The sequence below is a fragment of the Pipra filicauda genome, unplaced genomic scaffold, assembly GCF_003945595.2.
Source record: "Pipra filicauda isolate LSUMZ 115617 unplaced genomic scaffold, ASM394559v2 scaffold114_size2234877_pilon, whole genome shotgun sequence".
Taxonomy (NCBI): Eukaryota; Metazoa; Chordata; class Aves; order Passeriformes; family Pipridae; genus Pipra; species Pipra filicauda.
In genome coordinates, this window is record NW_024103596.1 from 1836340 (window position 1) to 1861050 (window position 24711).

The following is a 24711-nucleotide window of genomic DNA, read 5'->3' on the forward strand; positions in this document are numbered from 1 at the left end:
GCCCCTGGCTGTTAGATGCACATTCCAAGGGCCAGGGAATGACAGGGCAGTGGCCATCCTTTCACTTCTGAGTCATTGATTCCAGCACAATACAGGTAAAACATATTTAGAACCCAAGCCCTTCTGGGCAGCCCCTGAGCAGCCCAGTGGACCAGCCTGGGTGTACAGTTCCTGGCAGACCTTACAGCAAGGTGTAATCCACCCACAGCACCACCACTGTGACCTTAGGGTACCGTGGGGTGACTGCTGCTGGAACACTGACTGAGGACAACCCACCTTTGCTCCTCCTTAGGTGCTCTGCTGCTTCTATGAGGAATTTCTGGCTGCTGATGATAGGACGTTCCTCCAGTTTATGGTAAGGGGGATGCACAGGGCACACAGTCATCCTTGTGGGGTGTGCAGGCACCAGTGGGGATGGAAAAGGTGGGAGAAAGAGAGAGGAAGGAGAAGCCCAGCATTAGCTGCTGTGGTCCAGCATCCCACAATGACCTCAGCCAACGCCACCTTGGGATGATGCAGCAGATCCTGCTCTGCTCCAGCTGCCTGGAGCAGTGATCCTCAGCTCTTCCACCACAGCATCCCGTAAGTCAGCAGCACTGCAGGCACACCCTGCAAGAGCTCCCCTGAGACAGGCTGTGACCCAGCCTAAAAGCAGGGAGAAACGTAATCACAGTCTTTCAGGGTAGGCAGGGGTGAAACCAGCACTTCTGGGAATTAATTCCCCCTCCTTTTTCCCTTGCCCACAGCAGTTACTGCTGTTAATGTAACTCATGTGCAGACACACGGGCCTGGGCCAGCACAGGGGGGAAGAAAGAGGGCATGCAGACTTTTAGCCTATCATTCAACCACCCTCAAGTTTTCCATATTTTTTTCCCCACTGTGTAAAGGGATGATTTAGGAAATCAGAGTCACACAAGCACTCTTCCCAGACTATTATTCCTCCTAGCAGAGGAAATCCCTCTAATACCTACCCCAAATGTTAACCTTACACCCAGAAACCTTGCACACAGAACCCCCCAAGAATCCCACCTGCTTGGGTGCCTGCATGACCTGTGCAGGCAGTTTTGTCACTGCAGATGGTGTTTTTCAAACCAACTGTTTTCCCCAAAATGAACTCTCTAATCGGCAGCTGATTCTGGAAGTGTTAAGGAGAGGCTCTCAGGGCTGGTGTCCTCAAAGACCTGGCTCACAGAGTTTCAGTCAGTGAGAGCTGAGCATTTTGGAAAAGGCATTAAGTACTCTTGGTTGGAAGTTAATTAGCTGCCCAGATTTTTAAGCACCTCTTGTCAAGGAAATTACCCCTCGGATGACAGACCTGGTCTGGGAGTGCAATTAGCACTGCAATTAGCACGTCAGCAGGCGTGGAGGCCCCGCTCTCCACGGGCACCATCCCCGGAGCCAAACTCCTCCTGGGTCTCGCTGCACTGGTGTCAGGGGAACTGCTGGGGGCTTAGCAGGGTTATTTTTGGTGCTTGCTCTCAGCAGTGTGTATCTCAGCCAGAAACCAGCTACTCTGAGCCTGCTGCTTGGCGAGTCGTGCAAACTGTTTGCCTGTGGGGAAAGACAAAACGTGCAGGAGGGTCTCCAGGGGAATGAGGGAGGCACTCCCAGGGCACCAGCCAGAGCCAGCCTCAGGGACAGCAGCCAACAAAATGGCACAGGAGGTTACCAGCCTGCTGGGGACACCTTCAGGGCTGTTTTCAGCCCTCCTGTGTGGACTTGGAGTTGCAAGCCCTTGTCTGGACTCCCTGGGGGACCTGCTGCCTGCCCCCAGTACCTCCCAGCTGCAGGCAGATGTGAGCCAGATTTAAGCAGCTGCTTAGGTATTTTAAGGTCTATGCTGAGCTTTGTGCTCGCGTAGGTTTCTTCTAGACTGTTTAAAGCTGAAGCAGAGATCCAAGTCGGGTAGCTCTGTACTCTAAGGCACAGTAAACCACATGGGCACAGCGTGGGAGATGTGGAACATGCTCTGTGCAATCACCCTGCCCTCTTCTCTCCATAGTCTCCAGGCGGTGATGTCCCAATGCCCGAGATGCAAGGCCACACTGCTGACAGGAGTGAATGTTTCCTCCTGTCCCAGAGGATAAACCAGACCTTGAAGCTGTGCCAGGCCTTGCATGGCACAAGGAACTTGGAAGGTGTCTCCTCCGAGTACTGGCAGTTACTTGCTTCTCGGGACCTCCGGAAAGGGGGCTCCACTCAGGCAGAGATGGAACTTCTCCTGTGCAGCCCAGGTAAGAAGAGGCTCTGAATTTCTGTTGGCTCGTTTTGGCTCAGTCTGGTAAAGCATATTTTATGCACCTGCAGTGACCAATGCCCCTAGACAGGCCATGGATATCGTGGAGTGGGTTGGGACAGGGTATCTGGGAGCCTTCAGCTGTAATCCAAGCTTTGGCAGCAACCTATGGGCCAAATTCCCTCCTACCAGTACCAGAGGCACCAACTGCGACATCCCCTGCGCTGGGTCACCAGATCAAATGGAGGCTGCAGCAAAGTGACTGCAATCCAAACCCAGCAATAGCTACTGCCACCCCACTTCCACATCCTGACCTTCTCCTGAGGATGCTCGGGCTGGCCTTGCTGGTGGTACTGGTGTCATACCTCAGCTTTGTCTTGACAAAAGTAATTGACTTGGGATCTGTCCCCTCTTCTCTCTCTGATGCAGACTTCCAGAAGATGATGTCAGAGGAGCTGGCTGTGGATAGCCCAAGCAAGGATGATGAGCTTGTGCATCTCCTAAGTGCATTACTTGGTGAGTCCAGTCCAAGCAGACAAAAAGCAGGGTGGGCTCCCAACCATCACATCCTGGCAGGTGCTTCAAAATGCTGTGAGGGGACTGGACAAGCGGGAGTCTTCCCTGCTTGCATCCCATCACCTGGTAGAACATCTCCAGAAGGAGAGAAAGGCCTATCGACCCTTGACAGTCGTGTGTTTTGGGGCGTTAATCCAGCCAGAGAGGGTGGGAGTGGGGAGACTTCTCTGAAGCAGATGCCAAGGAGGTCAAACCATGAGAGGTGAAGAGTCTCCACAGTATCCAGTGTCTCCCGAGCCAGACTCACCACTCAGGCACCAGCATGGGAGCTCCAGGTCCTTCACCCTGAGGACAGCTGGGAGCAGGCTCTGGCTGTCACCTGAGGAAGAGGCCATCCCTGTTCTGTCCCCACAGCTGCTGGACCCGAGGGGAGTGTTGGAGTGATGAAGCTCCCCACTGCTGCAGTAAAGAAGCGAGTTAAAAGACACAGGTCAGGCACTTTGCAGCACAGGGCTTTGTTGGTTTTTTGCTACTTCCACTCTTTCAGGAAGCATATTTTCCCCAGTGTTTTCCAGTAGTGCCATTGCTCCCTGTTTTGTCATTCAGCCCTCTCAGATGGGTGGCCTGTGGGTCTGAACTGCAGAGTTACCAGGGAAAGGAGAAATATTAACACCCCCACAGTTCAGATTTACTCCTCACATCTTGTGTATGTCTCATGCACTTCATCCTCCATCAGCCCCTGAAATGCCACCTGGGCAACGCTCAGATTCCTAGAAAAATCACTTAAAATCACCCTGTAGCCACATGTATATCTCTGTACTTGTGTCACCTCCTGGGAATACTCCAGCCATGAGCCCTCACATCTCCACTCTGGGATTTAAAGCAAATGGAAAAATGGTGGTGAGCGCCTGAGTCGAGCTGGTTCCTCAAGCCCAGTGGTTCTGCAAATGCACCCTTTCCAAATCCATCCCACTCCAAGGGGCCAGACAGCAACTGCTAAAAACGCATTTCCCTATGAACTATCAGCTAGTACATCGAAATTCCATCCAGACTCTCAACCTAGCACAACTACCAAATCACCTCTCGGCTTGCAGGGTGCTGGACTGGAGGAGGAAACACTGCAGATAAGCAGGACAGACACTCTCAAGGCTGCTACATGCAAGAATAGAGCCCAGGGGAGGGGAGGGGATCTAGCACCCTGCACCATTGTCCAACCTCCTCTAGGAACAGAAATCCAGTGGGACCCCAACCCCAGGGCTATCCCTATCAACTGCTCCCTGCTTTAGCCACCAATCCACCAAACCAGTGCCTTCCTTATGCGTCCGGCTGCCCTTGATGTTCTCTCTCTCTGCTCTCCCATCTGGCAGGGTTAAGCAGCAGCAGCAGCAGGACCGGCAGCAGGAGGAGCAGGAGGAGGAGCAGCTGCAGGAGCTGCTCGCCTTGACCAAAAAGCCGAAGTCCAGGCGTCGTGTGCAGAGAACCACCGCTGTACGGCGTGAGGCACGGAACATCAAAACACGGAAACTCAAAGGAGAGAACCTCGAGACAGAGAACCTCGATACAGAGAACCTTGAGGCAGAAAACCTCGAGGAAGAGAGGATGGTAAGGAAGGACCCTATCTGCTGGCCAGCTGGGGACATTTTCCAGGCAAGAAAGAGAGGAGATGCTGTGGGCCAAGTGGTGTCACGTAAAAGGGGTGAGGGGGTCAAACTTGGAGAGTTGCAAAAAGGTGACAGGTAAAGACTCCCTCCTACAGGCTCTGGAGTCCTGCTCCATGCAGACTTCACCAAATTTGGTTAGGAGTGGCCAAGCAATTCACACTATCACCTGTGGCCACCAGTGAAAACGAGAAATGCTGGAAAGCAAAGATAGATGGATCACAAATCCCACTGCCAAGGCTGGGCTCTGCTGCTCCGGCTCAGGTCCAAACAGGAGGGCTCTGTCCAGGAGCAACCTTAATGCTGCAGCTCCTTGGCTCATGCCAGCTGTGCTGTGTCTCCACAGCAGTGGGCCTGGGATGCCATTCGTGAACTCGTCAGGAGCTTCTGCAAGTTCCAGAGGGAGATGGAAAATGACGAACGCCGTGCGGAGTTTGAGAACTTTCTCTGTTGGGAACGAAGAAACCAGAGGGAAAGTATGTCTAGACTCCTGCCACCCCTTCTCCTCCCTCCCCAAGACAGTCCCGAATTTAGGTAGAGAAGTAATTGGAGGAAACCTGTGGCTTATCCCCCACCCCCATGACTCAGTTTTCTCTGCTGGAGTTATATAAAGAGCCATAAAATCAGGTATCTCAGGATGCCAGATGTTGCTGTGAACACTTAGATGTGCAGAGTTTTGCACAGAAAAGGTGCACACACACACTTTGATGCAATATCTGGCTTTCTGATGTAGGCGCCCCATTATGCTGTTGCATCTGTTTCAAACAATATTGTATATGCAGGTTTGCATCCCTGCCACAAAAAAACAGGAAACACTAAATGGAGCTAAGGTGAGACAGGAAGAAATTGTTTTCTGGGCAACAGGGAACTGACCTACAGTGTTTTGCCAAAGGGGGCAGATCTTGAAGGTTTACACGCAGGTTTGAGAAGAGGCTGGAAAAGCAGTTAGAAAAGAAAACCACAGAAATTGCTCAACACACTGAAACCCCATCTAGATCAAGAGAATTTTGTCCTTGGGGGAAGTAACACAGATTTTTACCTTTCCTTCTCCCTTGTTATCTGCTTGTGGCCTCTGTCAGAACCAGGGTAACAGCTACGCAGACCAGCAGGCTTTAGATATAATGTACCGTGGCCGTTCCTGGGGGAAACAATGCACATAAACACTCTGTGGGTGCAAAGAGGAGGGTGGATGGTTATCAAGCTAGAGGGAAGGCTGCACACCGGATGGTCTGGATTCCCTGGAAAGCCTGGCTGCAGAAAAGCTGTAGTCCACATAGGTAGAAAGACCCTCAGCAAATTAACTGCACAAAGGCAAAGGAAGCACAGGCGAGGTGAAGGAGCAGGGTATAGCTCAGCACCAGGTGGCCACTTTCCTCACACCCAGAAGCAGGACACAACAGCTCTTCTCCTCTCTCAGACTTGCCTGTGAGCTCGAAGCAGAGCAAGAGGCCCGCGAGTACCTCCCGCAAGGGCAAAGCCCGCCTGGAAAACGTGGTGCTGGTGAAACGCTGCATATTTGACAAAGAGGTCATTGTTGTCAACTTCCTCGTGGACGACCTCCACTTTTACCTGGAGATGGACAAGTAAGTTCCCTTTCCACCAGGTGGTCAGGTACCACCACAGAATCGTAGAACGTTTGGGTTGGAAGGGACCTTGAAGATCATCTCGTTCCAACTCCCCTGCCATGGGCAGGGACACCTCCCACTAGACGAGGTTGCTCAGAGGCCCATCCAACCTGGCCTTGGCATCAGTCTCCCTTGGCTCTGGTCCAGACCCATCTTACAGGTAGTACCCATCTCTGATGGAGACCTCCAAAGCCCCTGTTTCAACCTGAAATCATCCCCTGGCTCAGGGTTCCTGTTTGGGTATCCTAAAAGTATTTGAGGTTTGATAGGCCCAAGCAATCTAACATTTTGCCTACACCTTTCTTGATGTGCCAGTTGTGGTGGCATGTCTCCCTTGACTTTGTCCCGTCCCCCGACAAACCTGTAGGAGCAATCCATGGCCAACATACCCTAGCCCTGCAGCCAACACACCCCCACAGGCTTTCAACTTCCTCTTTTCCCAAAAAAAGGAAACATCACCTCCCCCAGGTGAATGCTGTGATGTTGAGGGTGGTAGAAGAGGGAAGTAGCTTTTCATACCTCCCGTTTCTCTGTTCCACACCTTGTGGGTCGCTTTTTCTGGCCTAGCAAACACTAAATTAAGCAAGAGCATGACTGTCTAGCCCAGCAGTTAACAGCATTTGTCTCAGAGCAGGACCCCACATGCCTTTGCAGGTTTTCTCGGCTGGCTGATGCAGTGGAAGCTCTGGCAGCCTGCAACATAGTGTCAGAAAGGAAAATTGCTTTTCTTAAAAAGAAAGTTGCTGTCATCAACAAGCTCTTCCTAGACTCTGATATGCCCCCGAAGCTGCGGGTGAGAGCCTGGGACCTGCCCAGGAAGGCTGAAGGCTGCTCATTGCTCAAGACCATGGCATCGCAGCTGGGAAGGGTTGTGGGGAAAGAGGAACCAGGCAGAGGTCTGGATCTGCTCCAGCAAGGCATGCTGTGAGGCTTCAGGGCATGCTCTGGAGCTTGGGACTTCCACATGGGCTGCAAGGGGTGGGAAGTGATCCAGTACCAGACCCACACTAGCACTTGACCCAGATAGATTGAGAACAAGAACGTGGACAGGGAAATGGAGAGATCCCTTACCTGCTGGAGAAATGCCAGAGCTGAAGCACCAGGATGAGTGCTGCACACCACCCCCAGTCCCTTCACTCTCCAGAGGTCATCACCATCATGCCCTCCCCATTGCATCCATCCTCCCCCCTTGCAGTAGCCACAGCTCTGCCTGTGTCCCTCTTGGACAGCACAGCACAATGCTTTCCACAGAAATCCAGGCGGGATCCTGCCCGTGTGGCTGGGGCAGTCAGATGGGATGTAACTGGGGTCTCTGTTCTTAGAGACTGCTGAAATGCAAGGGGGGGTCAGAGAGAGAAACCTGCCTCCAGGGCCCATCAGGCGTGCTGCAAACTGCTTTGGTCTCTTCTGTGCCCAGGTGAACATCTCTGAAAAAGAGAGAGAATTGATCTGGCGTTTATCTTCCAAGGGGCCACTGACCCGTGCCATCTACCACAAGGCCAAGGCCACCATTGTCCCCATCCTGATGTACTTCTGGAAAAGGTACCTACCTGTTCCCTCTCTCCCAAGGTGGAGGAGGCTCTGTGGATTCCAGCCTTTTTCCTCCAGCCACCTGTCACTCTGACATGCTCAAAAAATGCAGATGAGACACCCCCCGGGAGCTCAGATGTCTGCTTGGAGGTTTGCTGTCTCCGGTATTTCCCACACAGGTTCTGCATCTGGAAAGTGATGAGGAGCTTTCGGGTCTATAAGGAGGACAGGAGCTTTCAGACCTCTAAGAAGGACATGATGCCAGTCTCTAAGAAGGACAGGGGACCAATCTCTAAGGAGGACAGGGGACCAGTCTCTGAGAAGGACAGGGGACCAGTCTCTAAGAAGGACAGGGGACCAGTCTCTAAGAAGGACATGGTTCCAGTCTCTGAGAAGGACAGAGTGCCAGTCTCTGAGAAGGACAAGGTGCCGATCTCTGAGAAGGACAAGGTGCCGGTCTCTTCGCTTCCTACAAAAACCTCCTCCAAGTTATCCAAGATCCGCACTCCCCGTCGGCCAAGGCCCATTCCCATTGCTCCAGTTTTTGCTCCAGGTTTGTTCTTCCAATGCACAGACACTCACACCTGGGGTCCCATGGAGTTCCTCTTAACAGAGCCAGACCCCTTCCTTCACACAGCTTGGAGGATGTATGTGGTGCAGGCTTGCTGGAAAATAGAATGGAATATTTTTATCCTGTCAGAATCAGTCAGAATTGCCCAGTGGAATTTTAGAAATTTCTTTGGTGAATAGGGAAGTGAGTGCAGAGACTTCACAAGAAAAGAGCTGTTGCATAATTCCTATTTACTTCAATAACCAAGTTAAAAATACTCAGGCAAACACCCAAAACCAGAAATAAAACAACTAATCTTTTGGGTTGCAAGTCAGATGGGAGCAGGAAAAGGAGAACCACCATGCAGCCAAACACTGGGCTCAGTTGCATTCCATGGAGGGTGCTTTGAATATCTGGAATGGAGAATAAGTTTCATCAGGATTTGAGGTGACATCTCCAGGGAAAGAGAAAGATGTTTTTTCCTTTCTCATCCACTTGTTTAGTTTCAATACACTGAATAACTCTAAAGTGAAAAACACAAAGAAAGTGGTGCTGAGCGCTGTCAGTCTGCCTGACAACCCGCTCCTTGGCTGAATATTCATTTGGAAATTGTCTAATTGATTTTTGATTAAAGGGGAAACCAAAATAGGCACATACTAATCTTGCTTTGATGGTTGAGTGGGCGTCAGCAAGTTGGTGTTCTGCTCCCTGTCATTTATCACTGTCAAGCTCTGGTTAAAAAGCAGCAGAGTTGGAGGATTTTGATAGCTACAGGCAGGTGCTTGAGCTACTGCTCCACAGCCAGGCTGGGGTGACAGACCCCTGTGCTCCAGGACTGCCAGGCCAGTGTCTATTAGCTGAAACCACCTCACACCATGGGTATTCCCATGGATAACATCCATCTTGGGGTTCCACCTTGCTACAGAGCCTCACTGCACTTCAAGGACCTCCTCAGACATGGTTCTCTTAATGCAAAAGCCTACTGCCACCAAAAAAAAAAAAAAAAAAAAAAAAAACAAAAAACAGAAAAAAACCTAACCAAGGGTTTTTTTACAAGCTAGAGACAAGCCAGAAGCCTTGTGTTATACAGAAGCTGCTTGCTGTGTTATCCAGGACAAGGACACACATTTCCCAGGGGCTTCAGGGAACTGGAGGGGAGAGAGAGAGAGTTAAACTAAAAGTGGGTTAATTTAGATTAGATGTAAGGAAGTAGTTTTTTACACTAGAGGGTGGTAAAACACTGGCACAGGTTGGCCAGAGAAACTGGCTGCCCTTGTTTCTGGAAACATCCAGGGTCAGGTTGGATGGGACTTTGAGCAACCTGATCTAGTGGAAGGTGTCCCTGCTTTTGGCAGGGGGTTGGACTAGATGACCTTTAAAGGTCCATTCCAACCCAAATTATTGTTTGATTAAACCAGTACAAACTGTTGAAAGGGTTAGGAGTGACCCACTGCTGCCCAAGCGGGCACAGCCCATGTTTAACTACCCAGAGCCACAGAGAGTGAGTGTTTTGGGTTGCTCTGGACAAATAGAAAACATTGTGATCTCTTTCACAGGGACATTAATCTTGCAGGGACTGTTCCTGGGACAACTGTCCCCAAGCCACAGCTCCTTGTAGCATCTTGCAGGGATGAATAACAGAAGCCAGGCAGAAAAAAAATCCCTCAGCTTGAGTGGTGTGTCTTGGGAATAGATATGTGACCCAAAATAGCTGCTATTTCTGACTGTGCTGATGTCCAGGCCATCTTTTGCTTGAGTAACTTTTCTGTGCCTTATCACCAATGACCTTTATCTAAGGGTCTTCCCTTAGATGACCTTTATCTAAGGGTCTTCCTTTCCTGACCTTTAGATAAAAATCTTCCTTTTCAGCTGGGAAAAAAAAAAAAATTACTTTGTTGCCTTTAAAAAAGCACTAAAAATGCTGGGGGAAATACCTGTAATTCCAGAGAAAACCTGCTCTCACCCACGCCTTGCTTTTCCCTCACCGTGAGGGTTGCGCAGACTCGGTGTGTGCAGGGCTGGGAGGTGGCAGGCAGGGACCCATCTCCTATCACCAGGCGTCACTGTGGCACTGTCTGTGCCTGTGCTCGGCAGAGGGATGGTCCTGTGGGACTGGGCACGCTGCCTGACCCGTTCACAGCCATCAGCACGGAGGTGCTGCCCAGGCAGGCACAAAGCCGGGAGCACATCTCCCCCCATGTCTCCATATTCCATTTCCTCCCACATCTGCCACACAGGACCCCCCCCCCCCAGCCTTGCCACAGATCCAAGGTGGGACATAACACCCCTATCCTGCAGCCCCCAAACTGTTTTGCAGTTTTGGATGACTCAAGTCCTCACTCAACCACCCTTCCTTGCGCTCCAGACGAGGCCCATGTGATTCGAGGGGGACAACACTGCTGTCCTCCCTCCTTTGCCATCGGAGCACTTGCTGCACAGTAACCACTCCATCTCTTATCCCCCACCAGGGAAAAGCCCTGTCCTTGTCTTCTCGCTCACAGAAGGCCTCCAGATCATGATGCCAGAGCCCCAGAAGAAAACTGAGCCTTTGGAGGAGCAAGAAGGTGAGCCAGTGCTGAAGGGAGTGCTCCTGCTCCTGAGGGGAGCTCTCTGGCTGCTTGGATGGGAGCTGGGATTTAGGGCCCCATGCATTAGTCCATGATAGGAAGTTTGTGCGTGTTGTTTTTCTCAGAGGCAGATAAAAATCTTGAGAAGAGGCCCTCCCTCAGCAAGTGAGCGGGTAGGTGGTCACAGAGGTGTTCTACCTCCCCCAAACCACAGCAGCACAAGCTACAACTCCTCTTAAAACCCAAAGGTTCATGCAGGATGCTGGTCAGCCCCACCATCTCCAGTAATATTCACAGAAAACTTAGCCCTGATCACCCTCACCCTGCCTTCAGCAGCAGCAGCCACTGATGCAACCTCTCTCCCTTCCCTGCAGGCACCAAGGAAAGGACAGACCTCTCTAGAACAACAGCCCTCCCAAAACACCACCCACAGGGAGTGGTACAGGGTGTGATCCAAGGAAGCTGAGCAGCCTGGCCACACTGAATAGTTTGTACTTAATCAGCAGGAAGACCTAAAAATAAAGCAACTTCAGCTTACCTGGTAACATAGCACAGCAACCTGCGCCTCTGCAACCGTGACAGGGATATGCCACAACATGTGCTTCTAGCCAAGGAGACACCCTCATCCACGCAAATCTCCTTCCTCACATGTATCTGTGAAATGTATCTCAGCTCCTCACCTCCCCCCACCTTCCACACAAATCAAATACTTCCTGTGCTGACAAGGCTAAGAGAGCCCGCCTGGTTCACTACCCAGCTGTCCCTGGGTGATGAGATGGTGCCTGTCTTGCCAGAGCCTTTCTGATTTTCCAATCAAAATCAGCTCATGCCTGACTGGGGTTTCAGCATGCTTTTTTTTATTTTTTTTTTTTTAAACCATTATATTTACCAAACGTTAACCAAATCATATCAAAGGCCTTCATATTCCCCAGGTGAAACTGAGTCAGAGTGGCTTTGCCAAGTCAGCAGCAAGCTGCAGACATCCCAAATGTTCTTTGGACCTCATGAAGTAAAGACCACAACCTTCATCAGTTTGACTCTGTCAGAGGCAAGCTCTCAGCTTTGTAATTTTGAGCTGTTTTTAACCACTTTTTAATCCCTCTGATCCTAGAAATCCCTGCATCCTGGGAATAACACAGGTGCATTTAAGGCAGATGACAACATGTTTCATATTTGTCAATTATGATTATCAACACTTCTGGGGGATCAAAAATACCCAAACAAATACAAAGTCCAGGAACATTTATTTAAATGAAGGGCTCGGGAAGCTGATGCCACTCCTACAACATGAAATGTGACCAGCTTATCAAAAATTGCCCTTGTGCTATAAGTTGACTTTGCCCCAGAAGCTTTCAGCCCCAACAGCTTCCTGCATTTTTGTGAGCTTTGCACTAACACTCCTGAGCCCAGCTGAGCCCGGTCCCTCAAAGGCTTCACAGATGTGCCTGAAGCTCAACACAGCAAAACTGCAGCTAAGAGCACTCTTCACTCCACTGCTTCTGTGGACTGTTTGTGGTTTTGTTTTTCAGTGCAGCAGATGGGCCACAGTGACCTGGGAGCATCCCTGTGCACACAAACATGTCCTCAGCACACAAGTGCCTGGATGGGGAGCACCTGATCCCATCACATTGGGCTGAGCCCACTGTCCCAAGGGTCACCCAGCATGAGCAGAGGAAGAAGGCAGAGGCACAGCAAATACACAATGTACAGGCATGACAACAGGGGAATGAAGCACGTGGGGCCAAACCAGAATGTCCTTGGGCACCATCCATGGCCTGCAAGCCTTCCTGTACGAGGAGAAGGCAGGCAGCACCTCCCAGATTGGCACAACCTACAGTTTTGGCAGCTGGCTCTGCCCCCAACTCCCGAGGACACCTCCACTCCCAGGCTGTGCCATCAGACACTGCCACATCACCCAGCTGTGATACCGTCCAGCTGCCCTTGCCACAGGTTTTCCATCCTGCCTGACCTGCTTTCACCAGGCACTTGCCCATCCTCCTGGGAGAGGCAGCCTGGTGTTTTCCCCAGCCCTGCTCCCAGTCTCCTGTATCCCCTCCTCCTCCCATGGCCTTTCTGAGCAATCTACTTTGCAGATGCTGTTCGTGGATCACATTTTTTTCTCTGACACCAGCTTGTTGGTACCTCTGGCTTCTTGGAAAGCAGGACACGAGCCTTCTCTGGAAATTCTTCCCAGTAACCAGATTGCCCCAGAGAGATAAGTCCCAGCCTCCTCAGATTCAATCATTGCTCTTACTCAGGCATGCCTTTTAAGGCTGCCGAGTCACAGCCCTTTGGTGAAACAGCAGAATGATGGAAGAAGATGCAAAGGTCAAAGAAAGCTGGAAATGTGGCATTTTACAAGAGACTGAAGGAATCCAGCCCGTGGCCTCACCTCTCCTCGTGCAAGAGCAGAAATGTTGCTGTGGCACAAGGCCACCATGCTCCCCACAGCACCCCTACTCCCCACATTGCTGAGACCTGGGCACGCATCTCTGGGTGTCCTCCTGCCTTCTGGGCGTGAGAGACACAATGAAAAAAAGGGCAGGGAGGAAAGGAAAAAATAAAAATATTGACACAAAAGAAGTCAGCATTCTCTCGGATGCATTTTCTCTACTAGCACCTCATTGACAGTTGCATAGTCAGACTTCCATTACATATTTAAAAGGTTCTCAGGACCATCAGAAGGACCTTTGCTCTGAGCCAGGACCCCTGATGCAGGTGAGAGTATCTTAATGCTGCAGAGTATCTCTTTCTATGCAGGGGGGATGGGAGAACCTCATTCCTAAATGAGTGTAGAGTCACTTTTCCAGGCAAGTTTATTTCAAGTGTTTCCCCATAGGCTAACTGAAAGAATAACAATCTCACTTTGGAAACAAACAAACAAAGAAACAAACAGAAAAAAAAAACCACAACAAAAATCTTTTCAACAGCTGAAAAATATTTCCATAAGCAACATATAATCATCGTGCAAGTTGGAGCATTAGGAGAGAAACAAGCAAGCCCTTGGGCAACCAGGCACACATGACATGCTGTGGGAATCTCAGAAAGGGGTTTGTGCCACCCAGCTGCCAATGTCAGAGCTCCAGGCTGGCTGCATGGACACCAGTTCTGTGCAAGGGAGCTGAGTCTGGCAGAGGACAGTGACACACCAACTGTTTCAGAGACAGGGAGTGCTTGTCCACAGCCCTGCCATGGCAGAGCTTGTCCTTTCTAGGAGGAAAAGGTCCCTGTAGCCCCTTTGATGCGAATGATCACTTTCGGGTGGGTCAGGACTATGCACAGTAGCAGAGTTTTGTGGGATTGTGCTCATCTCCTGCATTCCCCAAATGGAAGTCCTTCAGGTCCCAGCAGGCTGGACACAGAGTGCCTCTACCAGATCAGAGGGATAATGGACAAGGGCAACCCTGCAGCCAGACATACCATTTTTCTGGCTGCTGTGTTTCCAAAAGACTGAAAAGAGGGAACCCATGTCTTTCTAGGGGTAGATGAGTTCCTCAGTGCAAGCTGCAGGGAAGATTGGCTCTTGCAAGGAGCTCAAATTCCTTTTTCTTTATCAGAGGGTCCCATGTTGTCTGACAATGCTGTCCTCCTGCCTCCCAGATGTGCCAGGTACCCCAGGGGCTGTCCCACATCTCCCCGCTCTCCATAAGGGTCAGGGCCTGGATCTCCACATCTCAGAGGCAGATAAACCCAGAGGGACAGAGGTAGGTCATCAAGGGGAACCTGGGCTGGCACTCAGTTTGGTTCTGCTCTGAAGGTCGTGGTTGTTACACCAAACACTTCTGAAGCATCTTTCATTTCTTAGTTTAAGTCCTCCATACTCTGTCCCTGCATGTGCTCTCTCCCATCTCCTTACACACTTCTTCAACTCTTTTGCAGATCAATAAATAAGGAATAAATGGAGGCAGTGATGGTGGGATCAGACATGGGACAGGAGACAATGACATCCTACAGAGAAGGGTCCTGGATGTCTGCAAAGTGACTGTATGTGGGATTCTGGCGTAAACTGTTGTAGACATAAATGGTAAGTGCTGGAAAAGTCTCCAGGAAATACTCAGCATAGTCTCCTATTTTGTCACTGATCCTGAAAGAGAACAAAAACAATAAGGATTCTTAAAGCTTGTCCAAGGAGTCAATAGTCCAGGATGCCCTGCTTCTTCCCTTGCAGGGAAAATGCCATTCCAGAGGTTTCTGATAACACAGGAAGGTTTCCTAGAAACCCCAGAGCTGTGACTGTTCTATACCTTACCTAAACTCCTCAGCCTCTTTTTATTTTTTTTTTTTTTTTTTGCTATTCCTCCAGCACTTCCATCTACCTAATCCCACCTGCATCTTCACTGAAGGGCACTGGTGGCCACGATCCTCAGTGAAACCGTCACTAGGAGCTAACACCCCTCTAACCTCACATGTGAGTGCCCATGACTAGAGAGGGTTGAGGAGTGGTTGAGGTCACTGGGTTTGTTCAGCCTGGAAAAGAGGAGACTTGAGGGGAAACCTCATCAGGGTCTGCAGCTTCCTCACGAAGGGAAGCGGAGGGGCAGGTACCGATCTCTGCTCGCTGTGACCAGTGACAGGACCTGAGGGAACAGCATGGTCCTGTGTCAGGGGACATTTGGGTTGGATATTAGGATAAGGTTCTTTACCCAGAGGGCAGCTGGGCACTGGAACAGGCTCCTCAGGGCAGTGGTCACAGCAACAAACCTGACAGAGCTCAATAAGTGTTTGGGCAACGCTGTCAGGCACATGGTGGGATTGTTGGGGTGTTCTGTGCAGGGTCAGGAGTTGGGTTCTGTGATCCTTTTAGATCCCTTCCAACTCGGGATATTCTGTGATTCTGTGCAACTGTGGCAGGGGAAAGGATGAGAAACACGTACCCTTTATCTTTGTGTTCATCCAGGTTTCTGATGAGCCTCAGTAGGTCAGTGACATCATTGCTGTAGTGGAAGGATTTGGTGGCACAATTGCTATGTTTTCTGGGTTTGAATGATTTTGGATTCCTGGGATTTTTCATTACATTTAGAATATCTTCGTCAATCTGAAAGAAAGGACATAGATTATTCTCTGCCTTTCACACACCACAGCAGCACATCTACCACCACTGCCTTTCTGCAGGGATGTCATCTTGCATGGGAAAAATCTCCTGACCCTTAAAAGCCTATTTCCTAACACGAGCAGAAGAGTCCACTCTGCAGGGAATGCACCATATCTGCTAAGGGTTTCCTCTCCCGCTTTGCCAAGGTGTGGCATTTGTATTAGGACTGTCAACATGGCACAGGAGATTTTCCTACTTGCCTGGAGGGCAGGGGGGATGCAAGAGTCTTGATCTAACTGTGCCACTGAGGACCACGTGGGCTGCTGTACTGAACTGAGACTGTCAAGATCCCAAATGATGCAGCACAACGTTACCTGAGGAAGCAGGCCTGGTCTGGCTGCTTTTGAGACAATCAACAAAACACTTTTGCCAGAAATTTGCTGGCAACGAGGAACAGAGGTCCTTGTCTTAAGTGATCACCAAAAAAGAAACCAAACCTTTGAAGGTTAACCAGCTAATCTATAATGACCACCCCAGTCAACAGAGCTCACTTAAGCATCGATATCTTTCGACCAAGTGCCTTAGATTTAATTGTTTCCCCCAGTTGTCTGATTTGTGTGGGGCTACTTTTCACAGTTACATTTTTAAACACAGCCTATGGAACACTTGGGAGAAGCTTCTACCTGAATGTCTATAGCTCAAACCTCACATCAGTCCAAAGAGAAGAGGATTACCTCCTTGGTCCACTCTGGATAAGGAAAAGTTTCAGTAACATTACAGTCTTGAAAAATAGTTTTTCGGTTGTTGATATCTTTGATTTGATTCCATATACTCTTCAGGAAGTTGAACCTGCTGTGGAATGAGAAGCTTCCTTAGCTACAGTAGGACATGCCTTTTCCCAGCACTACAGTCAGTTCCTGTACCAAAAGCTTTCCCTTTGTACACAGCCAGGACTTACATCTCTTTGCTCCAGAAATAGGGATGTTTGCTCAAACCTTCCAAGCCTCGTTCATCATGAGAGGACAGGCTGCTTATAAGGTCCAGAGCCTCATTGTAATCTGGGGATTTAGTGTCCAAATCCTCGATTCTGACTTGCTGAAGGGGTTTCCTACCCCCTGTTAAAACGTACAGCATGAGCCTGCTGAGGGCCTGCAAAGAGACACATCACTGCTCACCTGCCAGGTACATGGAACTTCCCACCAAATGGGAGGGGACTCGTATTCCTAAGCCCTGTAGGTGTCCAGAAGTATGTAAATACACACCAACACAAACTTGGAAGCTGTGTGCCCAAGGACAGAGGAGACGGGCACGGTAACCTTCCTCTCAAGGGATCTGTGGATATCCCAGGACCAGGCACGGTCCTGCATCCTAACCACTATCATTCTTATGCAGCATCTATTATTACATGGGCTTTCCCACAAATCAAGGTGTTTTCTAGTTGAGGATGCAGAAGGGCTTTCCCTAGGACTCACAGCAACAGAAAATATCAGAGAGAACCTGAAATTTTAAACCACAGGTTGATTCGCAGAGAACTTACCTCTAAATCTGAGTTTACAAGTTCTTCTTGGCCTTCGATCAACTTTCTTTTATTATCAAAGTCTGCCAAGTAAATTTTGCCACCTAAATCTGAGGAAATAAGAGAAATTGTTAACAAATAATGGTGGGAAAACTGGATACAGTCCACCACTGACTTCTGGATGGCCCTTCCTTTAGAAAACAACTTTCTGAAGAGATTTTGGGCTGATATGTCGTGGGCTGATCAGTCTTCACAGCCCTGGAGAGGAGGGCAAAGCTAATGAGACACGTAAGGTTGTTCTTTTCACTCCTCAGTGGCTGTCTGTGAACATAGTTATTCAAAGGAGAAATCTAATGCCACGGACACCCCATTTGGCATAAAGCCATCTACATTTTTACAAATAGCTATGAAACATATTCTCTTAACTGCAGGCAACGGGAAGGCAAAACAAAAACACAAAAAAAGCAAAAGATAACCTATTACAAAGTTCCTGGGCTGCAGATCCTGGTGAGCAAATCCAAGGGAGTGCAGCTCTCTCAGTGCCTGGAAGATCATCTTCAGAGCAGCTTTGTAATCCTTTTGGTCTTCTGGGTCCTGCAGATGTTCTTGGAGGGTTTTCTCCCAGAGTGGGAAGCACAGGTACATGCAGCCTTTTTCCTTCTCAGACTGGAAGAGCTTCAGTAGACGTTCACAGTGACAACATTTTTCAAAGAACTTTTTCTCTTCATCACCCTCTTTGCTGAGGGTTACTTTTACTGCTACCTCTGTCCCTCCGTGGAGCCCGAGGTAGATGCCTTCCCAAATTCTCTGCTCGATGTAATGAAATGTCTTCAGTTTGCCAATCATAGGGCGATAGATTTGATCAAGCTTTTTCAGCTGGTCCCTCCAGCGTTTGCTGTTTGGCTCCCAGTCTCTGGGGGTTTCTGGAACAAACGTGGCATTATGCACGCGAAGAAGATTTTCCATGCTACGAGAACGATTTCTGTTAGCAACTGCGATAAGGTTCCCAACATCAGTCCTTGCTCCTTTCTCACACAACACCTTCGCTGTATTGTGATCATTTTTCTCTACAGCCATCATCAGCGCTGTGTTGCCCTCCTCATCTGCATCATCAATATCCATTTCGTCCTTCTCCAGTAAAGTTTTCACCAGCTCTGGGCTCTCCATTTCAACAGCTAGGATGAGGGCACTTTTCCCCCATTCATCTTTGCTCTTCACATCAACACCATGGTCCAGCAGGAAGCGAACTACGGCAAGAACTGACTCAGGTTTTTTTTTTGAATCCTTCTTTAGAGCATGGATCAAGGCATTCCTATCTCTGTTGTCACGAATGTTCACATCAGCCTCCATCTCTTGAACAAGGATTTTTACGGCCGAGAAGTGGCCCTTCCTACAAGCATCCATCAGTGCTGTTTTACCTCCTTCATGCAGTTTGGCTTTCTCCTCACTAGTTACTCTCCTCAAATTCACTTCGGCTCCTTTGCTGTACAGGAATTTCAAGGCTTCCTCCTTCCCATACCACGCAGCCTCCATGAAAGCTGTGAAGCCGTTGCTGTCAGGGTCATTAATGTCTGCCCCATGGTCCAGGAGGAGCTTCAGTATTTCCACGTCTCCCATGATCCCTGCCTCAGTAAATGCAGTGCCACCATTGTCCTTCCTGGCATGCAGACAAGCACCCTTTTCCAGCAGAAGTCGGACCAGGTCCACCTCACCAGTTTGCACAGCAGTCTGCAGTGGTGTCCAGCCACCTCCTACTTTGGAGTTCACATCTGCCCCTTTCTCCAGCAGCTCCAGCACAAGTTCTCTCTTTCTGTTCTTCACAGCAGCATTTAGCTCAAAGGCAAGGTCTTCTGCTGTCTTCACATTAGAAGGGGTAGAGACCCCCTGTTGTTTGTGAGCTGCAGGCTCCATGATGGTTAGAAGGGCTCTGTACAAGGAATCCTGTTGAAGGATAGGAGAGATGCAATGCTCAGTGCCTTCATTGGGGGGGGATGCCTGGGTTTGGCTGATGAAACACGGTAGTTAACGGCTTTTTCACTTAATTAATAAACAGAAAATCCTGCTTTATTAGCCTGCAAAACCTCGCCATTTACACTCGATGTCCTGCAGGTCTGTGTGAGGGGTAATTAAGGACAGCAATGCCAGTGCCAGCCAGGAGAGCCAAGGCCCAGCAAGAAGCACAGCACTTAAGGAAGGACTCACTGTGTTTGCTTGCCTGGCCTCAGCAGCTCTCACAGCCCAGGCAGGTGTCCCCTGGGGCATCAGGGTGAGGGCACAGGGGAGAACCCAGGCTGTTCTTGCTATAAATATTACCTCAGACTCGTTACAGGTTACCTAATAAGCCATCCCCCACCAATAGTTTCAGGTGGAGAACACAACGGGCAGGGAGAGGTGGGCTTTCCCCTTCAGTTTTGTATGGCAGCCACACATAGTCCTGAATGTCCCTGATCCAATACCTGGAATGAGATGGAAAACCAACCTTAATCCCTCCTGCTTCCACAGGCAATTAGGAGACCCTACCTGACAGAAAGCCTTCCCTAAGCTTTTTAACGACATTAAGAGGGTACGGCCTGATCTGTCTGTATCGATCTAGTATCTAGAAAAGCTCAAGCTCCAATACCTATTTTGCTGCCTGCAAAGGCTGGTTCAAGTGACCAGCCCTTTCAGGAATCATTGTCTGGCAAGCTGGACTGGAAATAAATTACCTAAGCAAATCAGAAAAGGGAGAGGGAAGTCTTAAGGTGTAAAAGTAAAGCGTCAACTCACATGAATTTGCTCCCAGGAAAGCCAAAGATCATTTTCTGAATGGTTTATCTCCCCACCCAGCAGGAAATGAACACGCTATTTCATTTAGATGCATTTCATTTCCTTGTAATAATTTCTATGCCCTTTCCTACATACAAAAAAAAAAAAATAAAGCGTTACTTCCTTGGCTAGAAAAGCAGCAGAGCATTCCCTGGGCACGGTGAGGCTCAAGTTCCTCACCCCTGTCGGGAAGGCAGAAGACTGGGGAGGGGGAAGGCAGGGGCTGAGCACCTACCTTTTCCTCCTCCGAGCCGCAGAGTCGCAAGCGCCGTGCTCCAGAAAATGGTCAAACATTTCTGTCCCGCCCCAACTGAACTTTTGACCACGAGCCGTTTGCGTATCGCGATGTGCTGATGTGCAGCGTCACACAGCCCTGCCCGCCTGGTGTCACACAGCCCTGCCCGCCTGGTGTCACACAGCCCTGCCCGCCTGGTGTCACCCGCCAGGCGAGGCGAAGAAGGGGTCCCTCTGCCCATCCAGAAAACCCGGACGCTGCTTAAAATGCCTTTAAAGCCGCAGAGCAGCTTTTCTCAGCAGCTGCTCTTCAACTGCTGCTTCCCAGCAAGTGTCCCCAGGTGGCGTTTGTTTCCCAGGAACTGTACCCGCTGTCCCATCCCAGGAAGGAGAAGCCCCGGGAGCATTTAATCCACTCGCGGAAGGATGTTGGGGTTTCGGGGAGGGTGTTTGGCGACTTTTTTTTCAGCACGTAGCAGAGAGGTCGTGAGCAAAGTGCTCTCCCCGTACGGTCCCACACACACAGAGCCGGTTTACAAACATCTGCTCAGCAGTGGCTCGGGAGCTGAAGGCACGGAGACGTTCAGTGCGTCAGTGCTGGGGTTTGGGGGGAGTTTGGGGTGGTTTGGGTCATTATTTGAAGCTTTTCCTCACCTTTTGATGAATCCATCCACATGAGGAAACTAGCCATGCTGCTAAATTACACCCGGGGAGCCGCTGAGCTCCGGATCCGCGGTTTCTTCACGGCACTGAGAGGCAGCTCCCACCACCCAGGCACCCTCCTCCTTGGAGCCAGCTCCGTGTAAACAGTGCTGCCCGAGGAGCTTGGTCTCCCAACCCTTCCCATCTACCTGCAAAACATGTGAAGGAAATACGTGAAGGAACCCAGGCTGTGACGTCCCACTCAGTTTCCCCCACTGCCCCATGACACAAGGTGAGCTCAGCAGGGCCCACACAACCTCCCCAGCCACCCTCACTGAACTGTGCCAGCTGCAAGATTCTGTTCAGGCATGAAGCAGGGCTGAAATTGTGTCAATAAAATCATGCCTGGCTTTTCATGCTGCCTTGGTACGTGCACAAACTGGGAGTCTGCAGATGTACACGGAGACACTGCCAGATACAAATGCAGGGCAAAAATGCAGAAAACCCACCTGGAAAGGCTGCATGGATACAGTCCTGCATGTTTTACATGCATATCCCAATCCTTTATGGATGCCTGCACTGCTGGCTCATGCCTGCACACCAGCTTTCACAAAACTCTGCCTATGCAGTCACATCTTTCTACCTTACTGTCATATTGGGCATCCTGCTTCCCACAGCGTGCAGTGCATCCACAAGGTCTAGGAACATCCCACGGTCTCTGGATGGAATTTCACAGAGTTTGTGTTGCCACAGGAGACCTTGACACAGCCCCACAGAGACAAAGACACTGAAAACTCAGGGAGCAATCTCAAGTCACCCTCGAGGCTCTCAAGATCTCATTTTAATTCACAGAAAGAGTCACTCCCAGTTTAACCAGAGCTGGAGCTGCCAGTGTTAAACTACCCATTTGCAGGCTGGCAAACAAGCAGAGCAGGGGCACATCCCAGGCTCAGATCCAAAAGAAGTCAACATTACAGTACATAACAATATCACACCACCCACCCAAGTACAAAAGCCTTCTTCAGCTTGCTGATTTAATTAAAGTCTTTCGTTATCTTATGGTGGGAAGATGAAAAACTCTAGGATGGTGGGAACCCAAACCCTAGGATAGTGAGAACAAGGTGTTTGCAACCAGCAGATCTTTGGCAGAAGTATCCTGTGCTTGTACCTCAGCAGAGAAGGATTTGCTGGTAACACTTTCCTTATCTCTCATCCCTCATCCAAATTGCTTTCCATAGTCATAAGCTTAAACTCAGTCCCTGTGACAGGCAGTTTGTGGTGAATATAAGGCTCTCAAAGGTTTTCTAAAGCACAGGAGTCAGAGAGCTCCTCTCCACAACTATTCCTATAGCCCTGGGCTATGTAGTTCCTGCTGTATTTGCAGATCTGCAGAGTCATTATTTGCCCCCACGAACACAGGGCCTCAGGAGAGGAGCTGCAGAGACACAGTCAGCAGGGAAATCAAGGGCACAGTTAAGCAAATCTTCCTTTTCTTCCATCCTGATGGACGTGCAGCCATTTTTGCAACCCTTCCCCTGAGATAACATCTCCGAGAATCCGTGTCCTGGCTACCAGCCACAAATGAAAATGAAGCAAAATGGGGCAACAAAAACTGCCTGCCAAAGGCAAAATAATTTTTAAAGGAGCTAGGAATAGTAAGATGAGGTTTTTTCTTCATGTTCCCTTCCTGTGCTTTCTTATTATATTTCCAAAAGGGAATATCCCAGAGTTTACATGCTTGGCCACACTGACGTGACTCTCTGTGCTGGAACACAGCTCTGGAAAATAGTCCACAGAAGGATGCAGTTTAAACACTAACAGGTGATGCTATCCATGTAGGAGCATCAACCACATTTCATAGAACCATTTAGGTTTGAAAAGACCTCCAAGATCGTCAAGGTAACTGTTACCCAGCACTGCCAAGTCCAACACCGAACCATGTGCCCCAGTGCCACATCTACACATTTTACCATGGAGTATTTTTACAATTTTTAACTGCATTTGCTAGTTTTTTGGACTGCTGCTCAATCCTCATCACTACAAAAAATGGAAAAAACCCAGCATATGCAGCAGGGAAGGAGAGGTGAGGGCAACAGCGAGGGAGGCAGGGACCTCACCAAGCAGGGCAGCGCATCCCAGCCCCTGGGCAAGGAGAGCAGAGCAGGTCCATTGGAAACATCCCAGATCAGCCATGGTAGGTCCAAAAAGGAGGAGCTAGACTGGGCACCTGAGCTTAAAAGCAGTGGAGGTGGTTCCCCAGCACTGTTCCTCCCAGCTGTTTCTCATCCCCATCTTCCCCCCCCCCCCCCCCCCCCCCCCCCCTTCCCCGGGCCAAGCCCAGGTTGCAGCTGCTCCATATCCGAGCTGTCCTCCAGCACAGGCAGCCCAACCCCGGGGAGGCAGGATGGCTGCAGAACCCAACACTACCCTCGGTGCCCCAGCAGCATCAGAAAGCTTGAAAATTAGCTTTAATTTTTTTCTCAGATCCCGAGGTACCCCGGGGATAAGAATCCTTGTGCACAGCTGGAGCGGATTGGCAACCTTGGCATTTAGCTGCCTGCGAGGGAGAGTGAGCCGTATGGAAACACATCAGCTGTGATTTCTGGCACTTTATTCAGGCAAAGGCCTTGAAGTGGAAGCTGCCGAGTGGGAATCAGTGCCATACAGCTGCTCCCTCCCTGTCAGCCCGCCCGGGGGCTGTCAGAGCACTGCAGAACACAGGGTAGGGCATTTGCCGTGTTTGAAATGGCTCAGTGCATCCCTTTTGCTGCTGAGCTTCCTTCAAATACATCTTGAAATAACATTGCATTTCTTTGCAGTCTTTCTTTAAAAAAAAAAATAAATAAATCATGGATGTACACGCGTGCAAACGTGAATTTGCTGGCATGTGTATGTTGTCACACGTGTATCCATGGAAGATGAAGGCTCAGCATCCGTACGCTTGTATGTGCACATCCACCTGCCTAAACACGTGTCTTTGCGGGGCCACTTGTGCACCTGTGCCCATGTCCTAGGGTCACCCTGAAGCTGCTTGGTCCCACCACAGCGGGGACCTCCTGAGTGACGATGCCACCCCACTGAGCAGCTGCTGGGAACACGCTGGGTCCCAGGGCAGAGGGAAACGGGTGGTTTTTTCCACCAAATAAATCCACACACCCCCGCCCCCCGTCCTGGCTCATGGAAACCTGGCCCTGGAGCAAGTATGTGTTCACACCCCGGGGGGGGCAGGGGGGGCCAGCGCCAGGCCCCACATTTGCTCCCCGGAGCTCAGATCTTCTCTGCTGCTTCCAAATTCGCAGCCTCCTCCCTGGGAAACTTTGGCCGTGGTTTATTGGAAGCGATCGCTGCCGGCCGTGCCCGAAGGCAGTCATGGGAAGCTTTGGCTCCTCTTTCTCAACGTGGTTTTGTGGGTTGGAGTCTTTTATCCCCCCAAGGCTTTAAGGTTTTGTCATACTGCCACTGGATATGGCAAGCAATTGCGGAAGATGCGCTGGATCCAGGCTTGCTTTTAGTGATGGAATTGTCTCTCTGGGAAGCATCTCAGGCTTGTGAAGACGAAACTGTGCTGCAAATGGGATTCTCCAGAAGCAACAGTGGGGTCTGAGTGCTAACACGAAGGCTGAGGCTCAGCTTGGGCCATGCATGATGCGTCAAGAATGGACATAAATTTTCTTCTAAAGAAAGCTCAAATAGATTGTAATTCTATATTTTTCTTACCTTTTTTTTTTTTGTTGTTGGCTTACTTAAATATTTTTTAATCAGTGTTAAATTAGCTTCAAGTCTGCAAGACAAAGTATTCA

At 49.9% G+C, this 24711-nt stretch overlaps 2 protein-coding genes and 1 long non-coding RNA gene across 4 annotated transcripts in view; 1 reads left to right on the plus strand and 2 right to left on the minus strand.

Annotated features, from left to right (window-relative positions):
• Window positions 1-11219, plus strand: part of RGSL1 (regulator of G protein signaling like 1) — a 15348-nt gene extending 4129 nt beyond the window's left edge. Inside the window, exons 7-19 of the mRNA XM_027740579.2 lie at window positions 293-355; window positions 2003-2234; window positions 2666-2752; window positions 3167-3242; window positions 4120-4354; window positions 4757-4886; window positions 5828-5993; window positions 6690-6828; window positions 7453-7577; window positions 7745-8118; window positions 10584-10679; window positions 10808-10855; window positions 11057-11219. Of these exons, the coding sequence (XP_027596380.2) occupies window positions 293-355; window positions 2003-2234; window positions 2666-2752; window positions 3167-3242; window positions 4120-4354; window positions 4757-4886; window positions 5828-5993; window positions 6690-6828; window positions 7453-7577; window positions 7745-8118; window positions 10584-10679; window positions 10808-10851 (1767 nt within the window). The 3' untranslated portion in view covers window positions 10852-10855; window positions 11057-11219. The remainder of the gene's footprint in view (window positions 1-292; window positions 356-2002; window positions 2235-2665; window positions 2753-3166; window positions 3243-4119; window positions 4355-4756; window positions 4887-5827; window positions 5994-6689; window positions 6829-7452; window positions 7578-7744; window positions 8119-10583; window positions 10680-10807; window positions 10856-11056) is intronic.
• Window positions 11220-13526: 2307 nt separating this feature from the next.
• Window positions 13527-19168, minus strand: RNASEL (ribonuclease L). Of its 2 annotated transcripts, none has more exons than XM_027740654.2 (6): window positions 17707-19168; window positions 17252-17340; window positions 16673-16863; window positions 16449-16563; window positions 15557-15717; window positions 13527-14766 (listed from the first exon to the last, which is right to left on the minus strand). In XM_027740654.2, the coding sequence occupies exons 1-6, from the start codon at window positions 19139-19141 to the stop codon at window positions 14631-14633; spliced, it is 2127 nt and encodes a 708-aa protein (XP_027596455.2). In that variant the 5' UTR covers window positions 19142-19168; the 3' UTR covers window positions 13527-14630. The 2 variants fall into 2 exon arrangements, with proteins under 2 accessions (XP_027596455.2, XP_027596454.2); XM_027740653.2 differs by having other exon boundaries at window positions 16449-16566.
• A 430-nt stretch (window positions 19169-19598) lies between these two features.
• LOC120323742 lies at window positions 19599-20348 on the minus strand. The gene is made up of 3 exons (XR_005564542.1): window positions 20271-20348; window positions 19997-20123; window positions 19599-19686 (listed from the first exon to the last, which is right to left on the minus strand). It is a non-coding gene; the product is annotated as an uncharacterized LOC120323742 (long non-coding RNA).
• Window positions 20349-24711: the final 4363 nt, after the last annotated feature.